At 34.7% G+C, this 19,260-nt stretch overlaps 1 protein-coding gene across 1 annotated transcript; it reads right to left on the minus strand.

Moving 5' to 3' along the window:
• Positions 1-436: 436 nt before the first annotated feature.
• LOC129256146 (glutathione S-transferase omega-1-like) lies at positions 437-17,159 on the minus strand. Its single transcript, XM_064097618.1, has 5 exons — positions 16,687-17,159; positions 9,614-9,719; positions 6,435-6,654; positions 4,360-4,486; positions 437-1,445 (listed from the first exon to the last, which is right to left on the minus strand). The coding sequence occupies exons 1-5, from the start codon at positions 16,712-16,714 to the stop codon at positions 1,198-1,200; spliced, it is 729 nt and encodes a 242-aa protein (XP_063953688.1). The 5' UTR covers positions 16,715-17,159; the 3' UTR covers positions 437-1,197.
• Positions 17,160-19,260: the final 2,101 nt, after the last annotated feature.

Raw genomic sequence — 19,260 nt, forward strand, 5'->3', positions numbered from 1 at the left:
AATATACATCATATCTAGAATTTTTTTTGAAAAAACATGCATTTTACATGTTGACTTTGCTGGCTTTCCATATAGTGCGATTGATCTGATCAATCGCAACTCTTTGTAGGTTAGGCCCCAGATTACACTCCTTGTTTCATGGAGCAGATTAGCAATCAGTTGAAAAATGTGTAATTAATTGCAATACCTATGATTGATTTAGATACTGAAAATAGACTTGCAACTGATCGCAAGTTTCTTGCAACGCCCCAATACTCACAGCAAAGATACTATTTGTTGTCCCTTTAGGAACGGGTATGAAATGATTTGTATATTGTTATAGATACAGTAAAAACCATTTTCAATTTTCTGAGAAAATTACATTTCAACAATTTTTTTTACCATACGATATGTAGGAAAGTTTCTCGCATAATCTATGACGTCACAAATGAAATAATCAAAATTCGAATAACTTTTTAATCTTTGATGGAATTTTCTCAATTCTTATTTCTTCAGTGATATTTCTATTCTATTTTTACATCAACACCAATACATATTTGGTGTGTATCACTTACCACAAGAAAGGACCACCTGTTGCCTGTAACTTTTAAACAGATTTATGAATCAGGCACATGAATACATCTTGATCATTAATTATATATGCCCATGAGAATAGCAAATATCAATCTATTAACATTCATATCATTAAAACATTGCTAAGAAACAAAGGAATTATGGATATAGTACATTTCAAAGCATACAAGTTTTTTAAATTGATTATTGTAATTCATAAAGATAAAAAAATGTATTTTCAACTGTTTTCTTAGTAGGCAAATGAAGCAAGAATAACACTACAGTGCAGAGGGGATAACCTATACTGTGAAAATTTGAGGGGGCAGACACTACTAGGATCTGTCACTGAATACAACCCACTAAAAATAGAAATTGCCTTTTCTAAAAAAAATATGCTTATTTATGTAATCAGGTAAATCTTAAATGCAAAGGTCTTTGCTTTCAAACATAATCTTTTACTTCAATACGAAAACCAATTTCTGTTATTGGACCCTAATCTTTTTAGTTCAAGGGAATGGTGAACATCAATGACAAGGTTTATCTTTATCATTTTCATAATTAAAACTATGTCATTTCATTTTTATATTTCAGAATTGTTAGACTGGCTGAAAATTCCACAATTACAATACTTTTGTCACTCTTAATTTACTTGACAGATTTGGTTTGAATCTCATCAAATCTACTCCCAGGTGTACGGTAATGAGTGCTGAATTCAACCAAAGCTTCATCTTCCATTATTCTAGGAGCTATAATTTCATGTTTACGCATTCGATCTATCCACTGATGCAATAAAACCAATGATTCTGGAAGACCACCGGATCCAAGAGCCATAGAGGAAGGGATTCGATAGATGAATGGCCAGATAGCATAGTCAACCATACCTGGTGAAGAACCTGCATATGATGAGAATGAAAGTAACAGCTGAAATACCAGTTCCTGATTTATAATCCTCAACACTCTAATTGATCTGGGCTGGTATTCTGAAAATTATCTCATCTTTTCTCTTCATTACTGTTAATCTCATAACATATTTTGAAGGTTGGCTAAGTATACAAGATTGTGTCAATGGATCATTCTCAAGTCAATAAGGGCACCTCATTTCTGATGACTAAGATAATTTTTAGGACACCTACCCCCGGTTTTGTTTATCAGTCAGATTTAGGCTGGAGTAATCATCCTCTCTTATTTTTGAGAATCAGATTAAACAAGAAAGATGTAAAAAATATGTATGAAGATTCTGATCTAAGCACCTCTATACTTAAAGAAAACAAGTGGAGCGCCTGACCTGCATTACGCGATTCAATATAGCAGCAGTGCTGACTTTGAAAACTACTATAAAATAATTATTCACAAAAAATGCCATTCATATGATACAATACTACGTTCATTGACCCTAAATGACATTTGACCTTGATCATGAGACCTATGACTTGTCAGTTATACTTGACTTGACATTTCACAAACTGTATCCATAAACTTTGAAAGTTATGACAGCAATTTAATAATTACCTCTTACATGGCCAGAGTTCATTGACCTTAAATGACCTTTGACTTTGGTCATGTGACCTGAAACTCAAACAAGATGTTCAGTGATATTTGATTCCTCTTATGTACAAGTTATATGAATCAAAATCCATAAACTTTCAAAGTTATGATGGTAATTCAACAAATACCCCCAACTTGGTCAAAGTTCATTGACCCTAACTGACCTTTGATCTTGGTCATGTGAATTGAAACCACGGTTCTCAGCTTTTCAAGAAAACAAAATTCCCTGATTTTTCCCTAATGAAGCTTAAAAATTTCCTGATAATTATTTAAACCCATTCCCAGTTTTGCATGTTTTCTAAGTTGTTGCAGTGAATAATATGTATTTTCAGTATAAAAACAGTAATATAAAACTAATTATTACCACCATAACCAGTTATTCAATGGATGTTGTTTTGATATGCCACAAAATATAACAGAGTCTGACTGACTACCATGCTTTCAACTTTTGGGCCGATCGAAATTCCCTGATTTTTCCCTCATTTCAGGCATTTTGCCCTGATTTGAAGTATATTTCAACAAATTCCCTGATTTTCCGACTGGAAAAAAGTAAAATAATTTTCTGATGGGCTGCGAAACCTTTGAAACTCAGGCATGATGTTCAGTAATATTTGATTACCCTTATGGCCAAGTTTAATGAACTAGGTACATAGGCTATATTTTCGAAGTTATGATATAATTGCAAAAACTTAACCTTAGGTTAAGATATTGATTCCCCCAACATGGTCTAAGTCCATTGACCCTTAATGACCTTTGACCTTAGTCATAAGAACCTGAAACTCAGGTAGGATGTTCAGTAATACTTGATTAACCTTATGTCCAAGTTTCATGAACTAGGTCCATATACTTTTAAGTTATGTTGTCATTTCAAAAACTTAACCTTCAGTTAAGATTTGATGTTCATGCCACCGCCGTCAAAAAAGCAGCGCCTAGTCTCACTCTGCTATGCAGGTTAGCCAATAGGTAATGCAGGTGACAGAAAAAAACATATGCATCCTCCCTATTTTCAAATCCTGACTCTGCCACGTGACTACAAGTATTGCAAAATATATCTAATGTCATAAACTCTGGTACCAGTAAATGATATCCAAATGCAATGAGTTGTTCAACTATATTTGAATGAAGGACAAGAAACCCCCAAATTATGACAGATAAGATTAATAGGAAATGATATACTCTCACATGGTACTTATAAATTGAAAGAAACACACTGGCCTGAATGAAGTTTCATATCCATATTCATATCCATATCTGGAACCATGCTTGAGGCAGATTTCATGCATTAATTGTTCTTAATTCAAACATGGTCTATATTGATAATCAAACATGTTAACAATCATACATGAAAAAACAGCAAGAGCTGGAAAAATCATGTTTACAAGTTGGTGTCGGCACAATTAAATACATAATAAAAAACATAGTAAAATGCATTAAAAAGGCTATACATTTAAAGGTTATTACAATTTAGATAAAGCATAATAGGCAATGAATAAATGAATGAAAGAATGTAACATGATAATGGCAGACTTGAAGGAGAAGAGACCGACATTTATTTAAATGACAAAAATAATTGTATGGTGGGGTGGGGATGACCATTTTGCATTGCCTTTCCTGGTCAGCACACTAATCTTTTGTTGACTATGTCAACCTAAAAAGGCAAAGGACTGTTTTTAAATCTTGTTGTTCTCATTGGAAATTGTTGATAGTTGTTTTTACGACGAAGAGATATGTTTGTATGTTTTTTTCCGAGGTAGCCGTTTCTTAAAGAGGGTGAGTTGAAAGTGATTTTTGCAAATTTTTTTACAGTGTCAGTCTTCTCTCCTCAAGTGTTGGTAAATTACATACTTGACATGCATTTGTGTATGTGTTGTAATTATGTCCTAGGATAATTTTACATTAAAATTAATTGAATTAATTTAGCATTTATATTGAAAAGGCAATTGAATTGCATTGAATTGAATTAATTTAGCACTCATACTATTTACTATACATTGGGCATTAATGAACTTTTAGGTTTCGACTTTCATGTAACAATTCATTTATAGCCATGAACTTGAATTTTTTAACTGCTTGGACTAAGGTGGGTATTCATTATTGGTTCCTTCTCCAATATTTTGGCTTCAATCTGAGAACTTAAAGCTACCTTTGTGAATTTAGGCTATTAATTCTTAGCATGCAAGAGAAAACAATACTCTCCCCAAGTACTATGTATAATCCAGTGAGAATGATGAATTTGGCAAGATAAGGGAAAATAGATCCTACCAAAGAAAAAGGGTGTTCCCCTGTTCTGCAGCTCATCTTCAATCGAGTTCATATGTTTGAGTAGTGTAGTTCTTAACTCTTCATTCTTTCCCTTCTCTTTTGCTGAGCGATAAAAGGCTGGAATGGACTGAAATAGAAGCAGAAATATCTCTTGAGCACACATGTTACTCAATTAGATAGCACATTATCTCATTACCATTACATGTATGATAGATAAATCATGCACTGCATTACATGTATCTTTTATAACAAATAAGCATGAATCATGACAAAATATAAGATATTAAATGACCCAGCGAAAAAAAGAAGCCAAATAACTAGTAATGTAGAAGACCCCTCCTGTATATAAACAAGAGTGTCCTAAGGCAAGCACATGATACGCCCACCTGTAACGCGGAAAACAGAGTTATTGTTCAAGCAAGAAAAAAGGGAGGTGGCGACTTCACCTTTGACCTTCTGACCTCAAAATCAATACAATTCCTGGGATCTATGCTAGTATCACAGGGGCGGATCCAGCTTTCGCCAATAGGGTGGGGGGCCGAAATTTTTTATACCCTGATCGGCCGCTCAAAGGTGAAGGGGCAGTCCTAACAGCCACTTCTTAGCTTTATTCTTACGAAACACAAATAAAAAATAATGTCATATAAGCCCTAATTAAATAGTGCGAGCGCAAAGCGCGAGCTAAGTTTTTTTAAATTTCATGTAATTTGTCCTGAAAATTGAACATTCTGAGCAATATTTGTGATCGTGAACAAGTTGTGTTATGTAACTAAATAATTACTGCGGGCAGAAATTCATAATATACGTTCTGCCTGATCGAAAAGAGACCCATTAAGGACTGTTTGCAGTTACCCATGAAAACAATACATATTTCAACAATCAAGTAATGCGAGCGTGAAGCGTGAGCCGAAAAAAGAAGAAGATATTTTGAGCAAAAAAACGGGACGCTCTATTGATGTTTTATATATCATGAAAAGGATGAGTAATTGGGTAGGTATCTTCCTCCATTAATAATGCGAGTGTGAAACGCGAGACGAAAAACTTGTATATTCTGATATGAAACTGGATAATATAAGCATGTTTTGAATACAGAACAAACTGCGTATCTATATAAACATGTGGGCGCGTGTTTTTGAGATTTAGACATAAAGTCTTGGCATACTAGTTACATTTCTTTTATTATGAAAATCAATAATGCGTGAGAGCGAGCTGAAAAATTGATATAACTATCTGTAAAGGGTCGATTTAAGCACTATTTCAAGCACTGTGTATGGAAAATTAAGAAGTCAATATGGATAGCACTTAACAAATGATGCGATTACGAAGCGCGATCCTTTTAAAAAAAATCATCATTTCAACCTAGCAGTTAAACAGAAGTTATCACATTTACAAAGACTTCAGAAGGGTAAGATGAAAACATGTCAGTGTGTCCTTGACCTTCGACCTTTTGACCTCAAAATCAATAGGCTTCCTCCTGGGAACCATGCTAGTATCATACACACCAAATTATATGAGCCTAGGTTAAGTTAAACTTAAGTTATTGCGTTTACAATGACTGCAGAAGGGTAAGATGAAAACATGTCAGTGTGTCCTTGACCTTTGACCTTTTGACCTCAAAATCAAGAGGCTTCCTGGGAACCATGCTAGTATCATACAAACCCAATTATATGAGCCTAGGTTAAGTTAAACTGAAGTCATCGCGTTTACAAGGACTGCAGTAGGCAAGATGAAAACATGTCACTATGACCTTGAAATTTTAACTTCAAAATCAATATACTTGCTGGGATCCATGCTAGTATCATACACACCTGACCAAATTATGTGAGCTAAGGTTAAGTTAAACTGAAGTTATCATGTTTACAAAGAAAAGTTAAGGACGGACAGACAGACAGATGGACGGACACCAAGCGTGATACCATAATACATCCCGTAGGACGGGTGTATAAAAAGTACATATTCATTATACAAAAATGGATACATCATGATAAAATGCTAGATCTGCACCTGCATCTTATCCATAAATCATATAATTCTCAAGTAAGACAATGAAATGCTAATGTAGCTTGTATACCTACATTTCCAAATCTCTGAATGAATAATTTATCCCTGGCTTTGAGGTAAGCATCTGCTGGGTACATAGGGGTGTCTGGGTAAGCCTCATCTAGATACTCACAGGTGACAAGCGATTCCTGGATCAGTTTGTCATCCAATTCTAGAGTTGGGACCAGACCATCAGGGTTCTTGTCAAAGTACCACTCTGGCTTCTTGTATGTGTTCACGTTCACCAACTCATAGCTATACATGTGAAAGGGGTAAGGGGTGGAATGTTAAATGGGGAAGTATAAAAAGAAATCTAGTCCTTGAAATGATGAAAGGTCATATCTCCCAAAATATAGCTACTGATCAGAAAGACATAACTGTGATAACAAGTGGAACGCCTGTGGCAGTCTCCCCTGCATTACGCAATTAAATATAGCACCAGTGCTGCCTTTGAAAACAACTAATGAATTAATATAATGTGATATGCGCTATATACAAGAACTGCGTTTTCATAACTATTCACATAAGAAAACACTAATATGATAATAAAATATTATGCCCATTGACCCAAAAAGACCTTTGACCATGATCATGTGACCTAAGACATGTGCAAAACAATCATTCATACTTGGATTACCCTGTCTATGTTTCATGAGCTAGATCCCTAAACTTTCTAAGTTATGATGCCAATTCAACACATATTCCTAACACGGCCAGAGTTCATTAATCTTTAAATGACCTTTGATCGTGGCCAAGTTCCTGAAATGCACACATGGTATTCAGGGATACATTGCTGCTCTAATGTCCAAGTTTCATGAACTAGATCCATAAAGTTTTAAAGTTATGACAATTTCACGGTTACACTTCGTAATTCCGAAGGTTCTTCATTCCGAAGGTTCGTAATTCCGAAACACGTAAATTGCCTATACCTCGATGTTCGTTAATCCGAAAACGTAAAAGGGTTCGTTAATCTGAACATTTGTGGCGTTATTCCGAAGGTTCGTTTTTCCGAAGATTCGATAATCCGAAAACAAAATAAGGTTCGATGTTCCGAAGGTTCGTTAATCCGAAAACGAAATAAGGTTTGTTGTTCCGAAGGTTCGTTAATCCGAAAACAAAATAAGGTTCGTTGTTCCGAAGGTTCGTTTGTCCGAAAACAAAATAAGGTTCGTTTATCATTTCGTTTTTGGACTAACGAACCTTCGGATTAAGGAACCTCATTTCGTTTTCGGATTAACGAACCTTCGGAATTACGAGCCTCATTTCGTTTTCGGACTAACGAACCTTCGGAATTACGAACCTTATTTCGTTTTCGGATTAACGAACCTTCAGAATTACGAACCTTCGGAAATACGAACCTTCGGAATAACCGAACCTTCGGAATAACGAAGCTTCGGAATTACGAATGTATGCGAATTTCACAAATACCCCCCAACATCAAATTTTGTTGACCCTAAATGACCTTTGACCTTGGTCATATGACCTGAAACTCGCACAGGATGTACAAGGATACACTATTACCCTTATGTTTAAGTTTTATGAACTAGGTCTGTATACTTTCGAGGTTATGACAACATTTCAAAAACTTAACCTTGGTTAAGATTTCGATATTGGTTCCCCCAACATGGTCAAGTTCATTGACCCTAAATGACCTTTGACCTTGGTCGTGTGACCTGAAACTCAGGCAGGATATTCAGTAATACTTTAATACCCTTATGTCAAGTTTCATGAACTAGGTCCATATACTTTCTAAGTTATGACATTTCAAAAACTTAACCTTGGTTAAGATTTCTTTGTTGATGACGCCACCGTCGGAAAAACGGCGCCTATAGTCTCGCTCTCCTATGCAGGCGAAACAAAAATAAATTATTCATATCCTACAATATACATTTTAAAGCAATTTTTCATTTTTATAATGAAACAGATTGAAATGAAATCCAATCTAGGCTCTGCTGCTAAATTATTTTTAACTTTTCATAATTTTGCATGATAACATTGTAGTCATACCAGCAGTAAATTGCCAATTCGTTTAAAACCATCCTGTCCACTCACCACATGGTCTACCTTCATTTTGTTTAATGCCATTTCGTCCATCAATATTTTGTCAACCACATATTTATATTTCATCCATTTATTATTTTGTCCAATAGTCATTTTGTTTAATCACCAGTTGGTCTATAATCAATTCATCTACAACCATTTTGTCTATTAAATCCATTTCATCTAATGCCAAATATCACCCATTAATCAGTTTGTCCAATGCTCCTTTGGTCCAATAGCTATGTTGGCTACTTTCAGTTGGTCCAATATCCACATCTCCTTATCAACTCATCCAATTGCCATTTTGTCTAATTATCCATCAACCATTAGGTCCAATGATCAGTTCGACTAACAACCAAATTGTCTAATAAGTTATTATTATAACCATTTCGTCCAATTCCCAAATCGTCCAATAGCCATTTAGTGTAATAGCCAATCCGTACCAATAGCCATTTCATCTCATACAAATATTTTGCATTATCTGAGGAGGGGAGCGAAATGATAATACCTTGAAATTATTGATGATACTGGTAATAAAATTATTTTGAAAACTACTACCAGGGGTGGATTCAGGGGGTAGAGAGAATGAGATCCAGGCTCCCCTTCCCACATGCACACAAAAGGTGGGGAAAAAATGAAATGTTAAAAGCAATAAAATTGAAAAAAAAATCCTTTTATTTTGAGTTATTGCCCCAGTTTGATTTAAAGAAAATTTTACATATATAATGATAGCAAAATATGGTTAACTAATGAAAGACAACAGCATTGATCCATATATATACTAACAAGAGTGTTGCTAAGGCGAGCACATGATATGACCGCCTGTAACGCAGAAAATATTAGAGTATTGTGTACTGGTATTCAATGGAGCACTAGTTGGCTATTAGACCAAATGATAATGCATGTATTTATAGTGGACAATGTGGCTAATGAACCCATTGGCAAAAATATATATAATTAGACCAAATGGCTATTAGACCAACTGGCTATTAGATGAAATGGTGATTGGAAGAAATGGTATTTTTCAACTATGTGGATAGTGGACCAACTGATGGTAGACAAAATGATATTAGACCATAGTGATGAGTGGATGACATGGCAGTAGACAAAATGGCAATAAACCATACCAGTCAACCATTGTGGGCAGGGGAATCTTGCAATATAGGCTACTTACTCAATATCCTTTGCTGCCAATACCAATCTTGTCCTCTCAGCATAAGGACAAAAGGCCATACTGTAGAGACGAAGAACCCCTGGCTTTAGGGCTGGCAGAGTCTCTCCTGAGGGAAAAAGAGACAAAAATAAAAGAAATTACAACAAAATTTATTACTTTTTAAAAAATAACAGATATTTTTCTCCATAAAACCTCAGATTCAAATGCAAATCACTGTTAATGGGATGGGTTGATTTCACAAGCAGTACATTCGAAATCCTTCAAAAAAAGACATTTGAAAGAGTTAAAAGAAAATGGAGCTACCAGAACTATATCTATCTGCCCCCCCCCCCCCAAATGCATTTCTCTTTGAACAACTTTAAGATTTCATTTTGATCAGGTGATGTGTCCTGGTCAAATCAAAGGATAATATGGTTTGGTGGTTACTGTTTAGAGCAGTGGACTCATGATTGTGAGGTCCTGAGTTTAATTTCTAATGTCTTCAAGCTCAGCCACTAATATGACAGTTCAACTCTTTACAGGCAAAGTCCACCCCAGAAAATTGTTGATTTGAATAAAAAGAGAAATATCAAACTAGCATAACGCTGAAAATTTCATCAAAATCGGATGTAAAATAAGAAAGTTGTGACATTTAAAAGTTTTTCTTATTTTTTCACAAAACAGTGATATGCACAACTCAGTGACATGCAAATGAGACAGTCAATGAAGTCCCTCACTCACTATTTCTTGTTTTTTTTTTTTTAATACAATATTTCATTTTTTACAGATTTGACAAGAAGGGCCAACTTGACTGAACCATATAGTACTAGATAATGCTAATTCCACAAGTTCAGGGAGGAATCAATCATTTTTCACATGAAAATGAGGAGAAAATTAGAATATTTCATATATCACATAATGAAATACAAAAGAAATAGTGAGTGGATGATGTCATCAGTCTCCTCATTTGCATACTGACCAGGATGTGCATATAACTGTTTTGTGAAATAAAGCGAAACTTTAAAATGTCAACTTTCTTATTTTACATCCGATTTTGATTAAATTTTCAGTGTTATGCTTGTTGGATTTTTCTCTTTTTATTCAAACCAACTTTTTGTTGGGATGGACTTGTCCTTTTAAACTTTAGATGTAAATGTTTCCGTTGTAGATTGTGGTTTGGTGTAAGATGGAGGAAAGCTGTGCTAATGAGTTCCTATGGGAGATGCATCATCAGAAACTCAACCCGAGACGACACGCTTAACATTAAAAAGTTAAGTTAAGAGTAATTATCAAAAGCTGAAATTTGTCTGTTTTGGAGGAATTTCATTTTTTTTTACTTTTTAGATTTCTCCTCCTACACAGATGGCTAATCATCATGCACACAGTGTAAGGGACCTTTGCTTAATATATCATTCCCATAAAAAACTGAGGTTCTGATTTTTGATGAATCTTATTTTTTTAATATAAAATTGCACCAAGGTAATGTTGATTAGTACTGGTATAGATTATTTTCAAAACTTCAATCACTCTTCATAGACCTAAATATTCTTATAAAAAATGTTGTATTAACGGTGAAAATCAAAAATTTTGGTGAATTGGTCCCCTGTCAATCTATGGAGGTGTAGTGAACATGACAGAGTCCAGCAGAACAACCGACAAAACAATGAATCAAGTCAATGACATTGAGAGGATATTATGTCGCATCATCCTTAGGGATCAATAATTGACTCATGTGAACATGCTTTGGAAGACTTCACATCTGTCATATTTCTGAGTGACACAAAGGGTTAGTTGACTTCTCCTAGGCATCAAGATTTCCTCCTGTACCTGCGCAGTGGATCGTTCTGGCATCTACATTATTCCCACCACTTGGATACCCCACTATGCAGGACTGCTTTTTACTGTTCGTCTACAATATCCACTGATATAAGATTATTTATTGCATACTTATGAATCTCTAGGCGTCTCAGCAATGAAATTATGAATGCATTCCACTCCACTGTTTTGAATATATAATTTCATTCTCCAATCGTAATTTCATTTCACCAGTAAAGATTGAACATAAACATTTAGATTTGCGCAATAATAACAAATGACAAGCATGTGATGTTAGTATTTGAATCACATTAAATTCATGTTTAATAAATATTAGGAATTATTTCATATTCAAAAATTATTATCAAGTGCAATAACCTAACTCCTCCTGAATAAGACACACTGTAGGCCTACCCTTTTCTAGAAAGAAATAATCTTTTGCTAAAATTAAACTTTATGATTTTAGTATGCAACTTGCAGTCTCATAGCATCACATGTTTTCTGAATTCATTAACTTACTTCATTATTGTTCCCAGTGTTTTATTACATTCTATTCAATCTAGTATACCTTTAAAATCAGTTATATTCTTGTCTCCTAAGTTTGTTAATGTTATATTTTCTGTTTGCTGTTCTGTTGGTGAGAATGTGAGCTTCTATTTCCCATCTTTAGTTTGAACATTACTTCACATAGCATAGACTAGTTTATTATAACACCCCACAACTGGTGGTTTATTCTTAAACTCCACACTAGTTTATCTGCAAAATGTGTTTCTTAATCAGATTAGATCTACTGTTGTTGCATTTCACAATTGGAAAGAATAATTCCTATTGACATTATTTTTACTGATATCACGATCTTCTTAATTCACTCAAAGTATTAATGGTCTATCAATTCCTATACAATCTAGATCTATGCAACAATTTTTAAAATTTACATTAGAGGGGTCTAGTAACTATTGCTGTAAGTTCCATTCATATTCTTATATCCTATTTTTCAATTTGCTCTTTTTCTTTTTTTCTGTATCTTGATATCAAACAAGTTAGAATAAAACAGATATATTAGAACCTATTCACTAATTGTTTATCAGTCATAATTTCCATTTTATCAATGTTTAACAAAAAACTAAAAATTATGTTAATACAATAAGTTGATCCATGATATTGATTTGTGCATTACTTTCATATTAATTCTGATTCTTATTCATAAATTGAAAATTTTCAGCCTACAAGGTGCCTGTTTGATGTTGTTTTATTAACCAATTCAATTCCATTCAGAGAAAGAAGCTTTCGGTCTACCCGAATCGATGTAATATAGGGTCTAACTTGCTTGAAGTTTCAGAGTTTTTATTTTGCTACATAATTGGGTTTATTGCCCTGATGAGGAAGAATGCAATGAAATTTAACAGACTTATCAAACAGGCTGGTAAGATATTAGGAATCAAATCTAAAATAGACTCTCACTAGCGTACCTAAGGGGGGGCAGACTGCCCCCCCCTGACACAAGCAACAACAAAAAAGGAAGCGAAAAAAGGGAAAGAAAAAAGAAAAGAGGAAAGAGAGAAGAAAAGGGGGAAGTGGAAAAAGAAGAAAGAGTTTAAGAGAAAGGGGAAAACAAAACACTGGACTGCAGACTGTCGGAAAAAATTATAAACTGTCAGGCACACATGGCTGTTCAAACTGATTCGGTTTTTTAGTTCCACCATCTTTGTCGGTAAATGTCAATTACCGACAAGATTATGTTATATATATTTTATTATGTCTTTTGACCTTGTTATGTTATATTTATCATAATTATGTACAATTGTGAAACGGAAAATAAATCAAATCAAATCAATTAAACTGTACACTTTTATCGGTAAATTGTGATTTTTATGCAATGCAACTTTTAGAGCTCTCTGTACCGATAGTGAGGACGGACTGGGCTGACCAGGGACAGGAAAAAGTTAGAGAACAACTTTTAGGGAATATAATTATAACAATAAAAATTTCGCGAGTAGCGCTCGCATCAATTTTTCAGTTGAAATATCAAAAATTTTCAGCTCGCGCTTCGCGCTCGCGTCAATTGATTAGTTAGAAACCAATTTAATCACGGTTACAAATAGTGCTTATAATATCCAGTTCTTAGGCCGGAATATCAAAAATTTCAGCTCGCGCTTCATGCTCACATATCCTGTTTAGATATATCCATCCTGTTCATAGTTAAATGAAGTGCTTAGAATGTCCGGTTTTCAGGTAGGAATATGAAAAATCAAAAATATATCATTAGAAACCAATTTGTTCACGGTTACAAAAATTGCTTAGAATATCAAGTTCTTAGGTCGTAATATTGAAAATTTCAGCTCGATCTTCGCACTCGCATAAAATTCCATCCTGTTCATAATTAAATGAAGTGCTCGAATGTAAAGTTTTCAGGTCAAAATATCAAAAGATTTTAGCTCGCGCTTCGCGCTCACACCAATTAATTGTTTTTAACTACCATTTTGTTAATAGTTTTAAAAAAAAGTGTTTAGAATGTCCACTTTTCAGGGGGGGAATATCTCAAATTTTCGCTCTTCGCGCTCGCATCAATTAATTATTCAGTTAGAAACCAATTTGTTCATGGTTACTAAAAGTGCTCAGAATGTCTAGTTCTTAAGTCAGAATATCAAAAGTTTTAGCTCGCGCTTCGGCCCGCACGACTGTTTAGAAACCCATCCTGTAAAACTGCTTAGTACGACTTGTGTCCAGTTAGGAATATCAAAATTATTAGCTCGTGCTTCGCGCTTGCATAATTTTATTAAGGAAGATACCCATCCTATTCATAATTAAGTGCACAAAATGTATTGTCTTAGGTCTAAATTTTTAGAAAAAATTCAGTTCGCGCTTTGTGCTCGCAATTATTATTTTTATATGGTTATTTTTAACTGATTTCAATGTCAAATACCTCTTTTATAACGTCTCCAAATGAGCAGAATTGGGAACATAATGTAAACACCTTCAAAGAGGAATAAAAGAAGTATTTTAATATAAACATCGCAGTTACCACTTGATTAGAAAAATATCGATCACGATCCAATACATTTTATTTCTGGAATGATATACAAAAAATAATTAATTTCTACAATAAAGTGCAATCGCCCAGTAGCAAATATCAGTAGTAGCAAGATCCAAACTGTTTTATTGGGCACCCCCTGGGTAACCTTTCCCATCTTCAGTGCCACTGCCAGACCTACACATCTAAACGTGTAAGGGGGGTGAGGTGGGCTGCAAAATGCAGGGCCGACGAGGACTGGAGGTGCCCATATATCCTTGTGTATTGGTAATTTTATGACCGAATGTATAATTTCTGCATGTTTCACATCATGTAAAAAGGCAAAATAATAATTGAAAAAATGTTCGCTCGCTTCCTCGCTCAAAAATTAAAAACTGTGAAGTTGATATTTGGGCAATGATTATCAGCCCCCCCCCCCTTGTCGCTTGCCCCCCCTGACGAAATATAACAGGTACGCCACTGCTCTGATTACAGATGAAATGTCATTAGTAAGGTCAAAGACATTCTCGCAGATAACAAATACCCTCCGCATATAGTTGATATAGACGGCTGCATTCCGGAATATGTCTTCAAAGTACCTTACAAATAGATTTTTAAATTCTTTTGTACCCATCTCAATAAGACTGTACAACTCAACGCCCGATGTTTAACACCAGTAACCTTTGATCTGTTTTGAAATTTTTTTGGATAAATAATACACTATCGAGAAGCAGAAGTAGTAGTACTAATAACAATATTAATAATGATGATGATAATAATAATAATAGATATATAATGATAATAATTTCATAACATTACATTTTAGATAATCTAGACTCTAGTCATTTTACAAGGACCAGTTAATTTCTTAGGTGTCCTGTATAGAATATAGTTCAAAATGTATCTCGTTCTTGCTTCATAGATTGGTGGTACAACGCTGTGCTAAGTTGCAATGAAACTTAACATATTTTGTACGCCATGATAATAATAATAATTGATAGAATAATGACAGGGCCTATCAAGAACTATAATGGTAATATTAATTCACTGATCATGTTAATAATGATAATAATAATATAAAAATAATAACATTAATAATATGTATAGTAAAATTAATAAGAACTATAATGATATTGTTGTTGTTGTACTTTAAGTGTATCAGGCTATATAATATTTATAGTAATGTAATGTAATGGTATTACTGAAAATAACTAGAACTAGACCTAATTCTTTATTCTGTTCTGGTTTTAACAGAAGATTTTGTAAACACAAGCTGGAGCGAAGGGATTGGTGAGTGAATCGACAGTGGAAGATGGCAATATAGCGGTGTGCAATATCAAAATATGTTTAATTATAATATAACTTTAAGGTAGGAACAGAGTTACTTAATTACATATGAACTTACGTTTTAATACTCTTATTTAATTACAGTCTTTGATTTTCATGTACTGGTAAATCTTGTGCTTTTGTCAAATTTCAAAAGCACAAAATTTACAAAAGTTTTGATGTAATACTTATATAGACCATGCAGTAGATTATACCATTTTCTCTCTGTAGACTTCTTACGCTGTTCTCTTCTCTTTCCTTCTTTTACTATTCTGTTCCATCAGTCATCTTACCTTTCACCCCTCTACCTATTTTTCTTCTCATCTAGATCCACTCATTCAATGACCACGGTTATGATATAAAATTATAATAACCTTGTTCTCAGTTACATCTCCATGTGTGGCAAAATAAGGGTGGCAATTTTGGCTTATTTTCTCTTTGTCTATGGGACAAATGCTTGATTTTCTTACACTGTCAGTTTTCAATACAGCTATTTATCATGTAACTTGGCTCTTATGTAAATTTGATTCTTTAAATAATTTTTTTCTTAATTAAAAATAGAGATTGAAAAATGAAAATTTTCTTGCCATATTACTTTCCACCAATAGAGGGCGTACACACAAATATGCCCCAAATTCAAGTTTTTGAGCGCTCTGGTGAATACAAAAATTATTCCCAAGTTACTAATGAAAAATAAATTGCAACTGTATGGAAATTAGTAATTTTGGTCACAAAAGTGATATTTTAATGATTTTTTAAAGTGTGTGCTATGTACAGCATTGGCATACGTACACTATTAGTAATAGTATTAGTAATACTATAGTTCTACCTGTATAAGTTAGATTTCCCACAGGCAGGATGGTTGCAGACTGTGAACAAGACTACAAGTGGATAGATCTAGATTAGGCCTAGGCCTAACGTAAGATGCAATATTTTGTCTTACCTGTTTTGAAATGATGTTCTGCTGGCATTTTGCTTAAGTTTAAAGGGAAAACAAACAATAAACTGATGATAAGTCTGCCTAAAGTAAAAGCCGTGGTATGTTAAACGCACAGGCGAGTAGAATCTATCGGAGACCGGTCGCGGTGGGCGATGGCGATGGACGACAGCTGAGACTGAATTGTAATAATACGAGGCCGGTAAACTGTGTTTACACGAACCCTGGCCTAGAAAATATGCCCAGTCATTCTTAATCTAATATGATTGATTATGTCCGGGCGTTCATAGTCCATCTTGGGGTCCATCCATCGGTGCCCGCGTACCCCGCGCATTACCCCGGGGCATTACCCGCCTTAGCAAACTGTGCACACGTACGTACGTAGACATGTGAAGCGAAGGTTCGCTTAATTGTACTGTGTACGCTTAGCTTGATTGTGCATTTTGATGCATGCGCAATCAATCGGATCGTAGAAGTAGAAAGACAGTGGCGGATCCAGGGGGTGGCACAGGGGGCGCGCGCCCCCCTAATATTTGTGCGGCGCCGAAGGCGCCCCTCAAAAAAAAAAAAAGTAAAAGAAAGAAAAGGCGCTGCTTGAAAAAATAAAGGAAAGAAAAGAAAAGGCGCCGCTTAAAAAAATTATGCACTGATATAATATTAGCAACAGTAAGGATAGACTATCCCCCAGCAAAGCACAATCATATCATCTTCCTTATCTTTTCTTTTAACTACCCTTTTCCCAACAACTTCGCATAAAATTCCATCCTGTTCATAATTAAATGAAGTGCTCGAATGTAAAGTTTTCAGGTCAAAATATCAAAAGATTTTAGCTCGCGCTTCGCGCTCGCGTCAATTGATTAGTTAGAAACCAATTTAATCACGGTTACAAATAGTGCTTATAATATCCAGTACTTAGGCCGGAATATCAAAAATTTCAGCTCGCGCTTCATGCTCACATATACTGTTTAGATATATCCATCCTGTTCATAGTTAAATGAAGTGCTTAGAATGTCCGGTTTTCAGGTAGGAATATGAAAAATCAAAAATATATCATTAGAAACCAATTTGTTCACGGTTACAAAAATTGCTTAGAATATCAAGTTCTTAGGTCGTAATATTGAAAATTTCAGCTCGATCTTCGCACTCGCATAAAATTCCATCCTGTTCATAATTAAATGAAGTGCTCGAATGTAAAGTTTTCAGGTCAAAATATCAAAAGATTTTAGCTCGCGCTTCGCGCTCACACCAATTAATTGTTTTTAACTACCATTTTGTTAATAGTTTTAAAAAAAAGTGTTTAGAATGTCCACTTTTCAGGGGGGGAATATCTCAAATTTTCGCTCTTCGCGCTCGCATCAATTTAATTATTCAGTTAGAAACCAATTTGTTCATGGTTACTAAAAGTGCTCAGAATGTCTAGTTCTCAAGTCAGAATATCAAAAGTTTTAGCTCGCGCTTCGGCCCGCACGACTGTTTAGAAACCCATCCTGTAAAACTGCTTAGTACGACTTGTGTCCAGTTAGGAATATCAAAATTATTAGCTCGTGCTTCGCGCTTGCATAATTTTATTAAGGAAGATACCCATCCTATTCATAATTAAGTGCACAAAATGTATTGTCTTAGGTCTAAATTTTTAGAAAAAATTCAGTTCGCGCTTTGCGCTCGCAATTATTATTTTTATATGGTTATTTTTAACTGATTTCAATGTCAAATACCTCTTTTATAACGTCTCCAAATGAGCAGAATTGGGAACATAATGTAAACACCTTCAAAGAGGAATAAAAGAAGTATTTTAATATAAACATCGCAATTACAACTTGATTAGAAAAATATCGATCACGATCCAATACATTTTATTTCTGGAATGATATACAAAAAATAATTAATTTCGACAATAAAGTGCAATCGCCCAGTAGCAAATATCAGTAGTAGCAAGATCCAAACTGTTTTATTGGGCACCCCCTGGGCAGTGGCGTAGCTACGGGGGGGCATGGGGGGGCACGTGCCCCCCCCCCCCCCTGAGATTTGGTGTGCCCCCCCAGGTGCCCCCCCTGAAAAAAGTTGGCAGAGCAAAAAAAAAAAGGGAGAAAGAAGAAAAGAAAAAAAGAAAAAAGAAGAAAGACAGAAGAACAAAAAGGAAGAGGAAGACGAGTGAATGAAATAATGTGAGGGGAAGACTTGCAAAAAAAAAATCTTTCATGTTACCATATAAAATTTTTGCTTGCGCTTCGCGCCAGAATTGCCTGTTCGATGAGATTCATATCTTGCTCAATAGGCTGATATGGAGCAAGTTTTGAAGTCTATATACAAAACATATTTTAGCTCGGACATCGAGCTTTCATTATTTTTTTCATTTACAAATTTAAGTGCTCTGTAAAATGTTTGTTTTTATGGTCTACATATCATCATTTTAAGCTCACGCTGCGTGGTCACATTGTTTGATTTGCCAAGTTCATATTGTCTAGGTGTATTCCATAATGTTCCATTAAACAAATGTATTCAGAATGCCCAGATTCTAGGTCTAAATCTAAAACATGCGCGATGGCCTGCATGTTCTTTATTTAAAATGTACTCAAATTA

The sequence above is a fragment of the Lytechinus pictus genome, chromosome 3 (genome assembly GCF_037042905.1).
Source record: "Lytechinus pictus isolate F3 Inbred chromosome 3, Lp3.0, whole genome shotgun sequence".
In the NCBI taxonomy this organism is placed as follows: domain Eukaryota; kingdom Metazoa; phylum Echinodermata; class Echinoidea; order Temnopleuroida; family Toxopneustidae; genus Lytechinus; species Lytechinus pictus.

Excerpts from the sequence above, each read along its gene's own strand:
- LOC129256146 (XM_064097618.1), bottom strand. The coding sequence starts at position 16,714 with ATGCCAGCAGAACATCATTTCAAAACAG. Across the intron at positions 6,655-9,613 it reads TTGGCAGCAAAGGATATTGA|CTATGAGTTGGTGAACGTGA; the intron begins GTAAGTAGCCTA and ends TCACATGTATAG. Across the intron at positions 4,487-6,434 it reads TCATTCAGAGATTTGGAAAT|TCCATTCCAGCCTTTTATCG; the intron begins GTAGGTATACAA and ends CTTCTATTTCAG.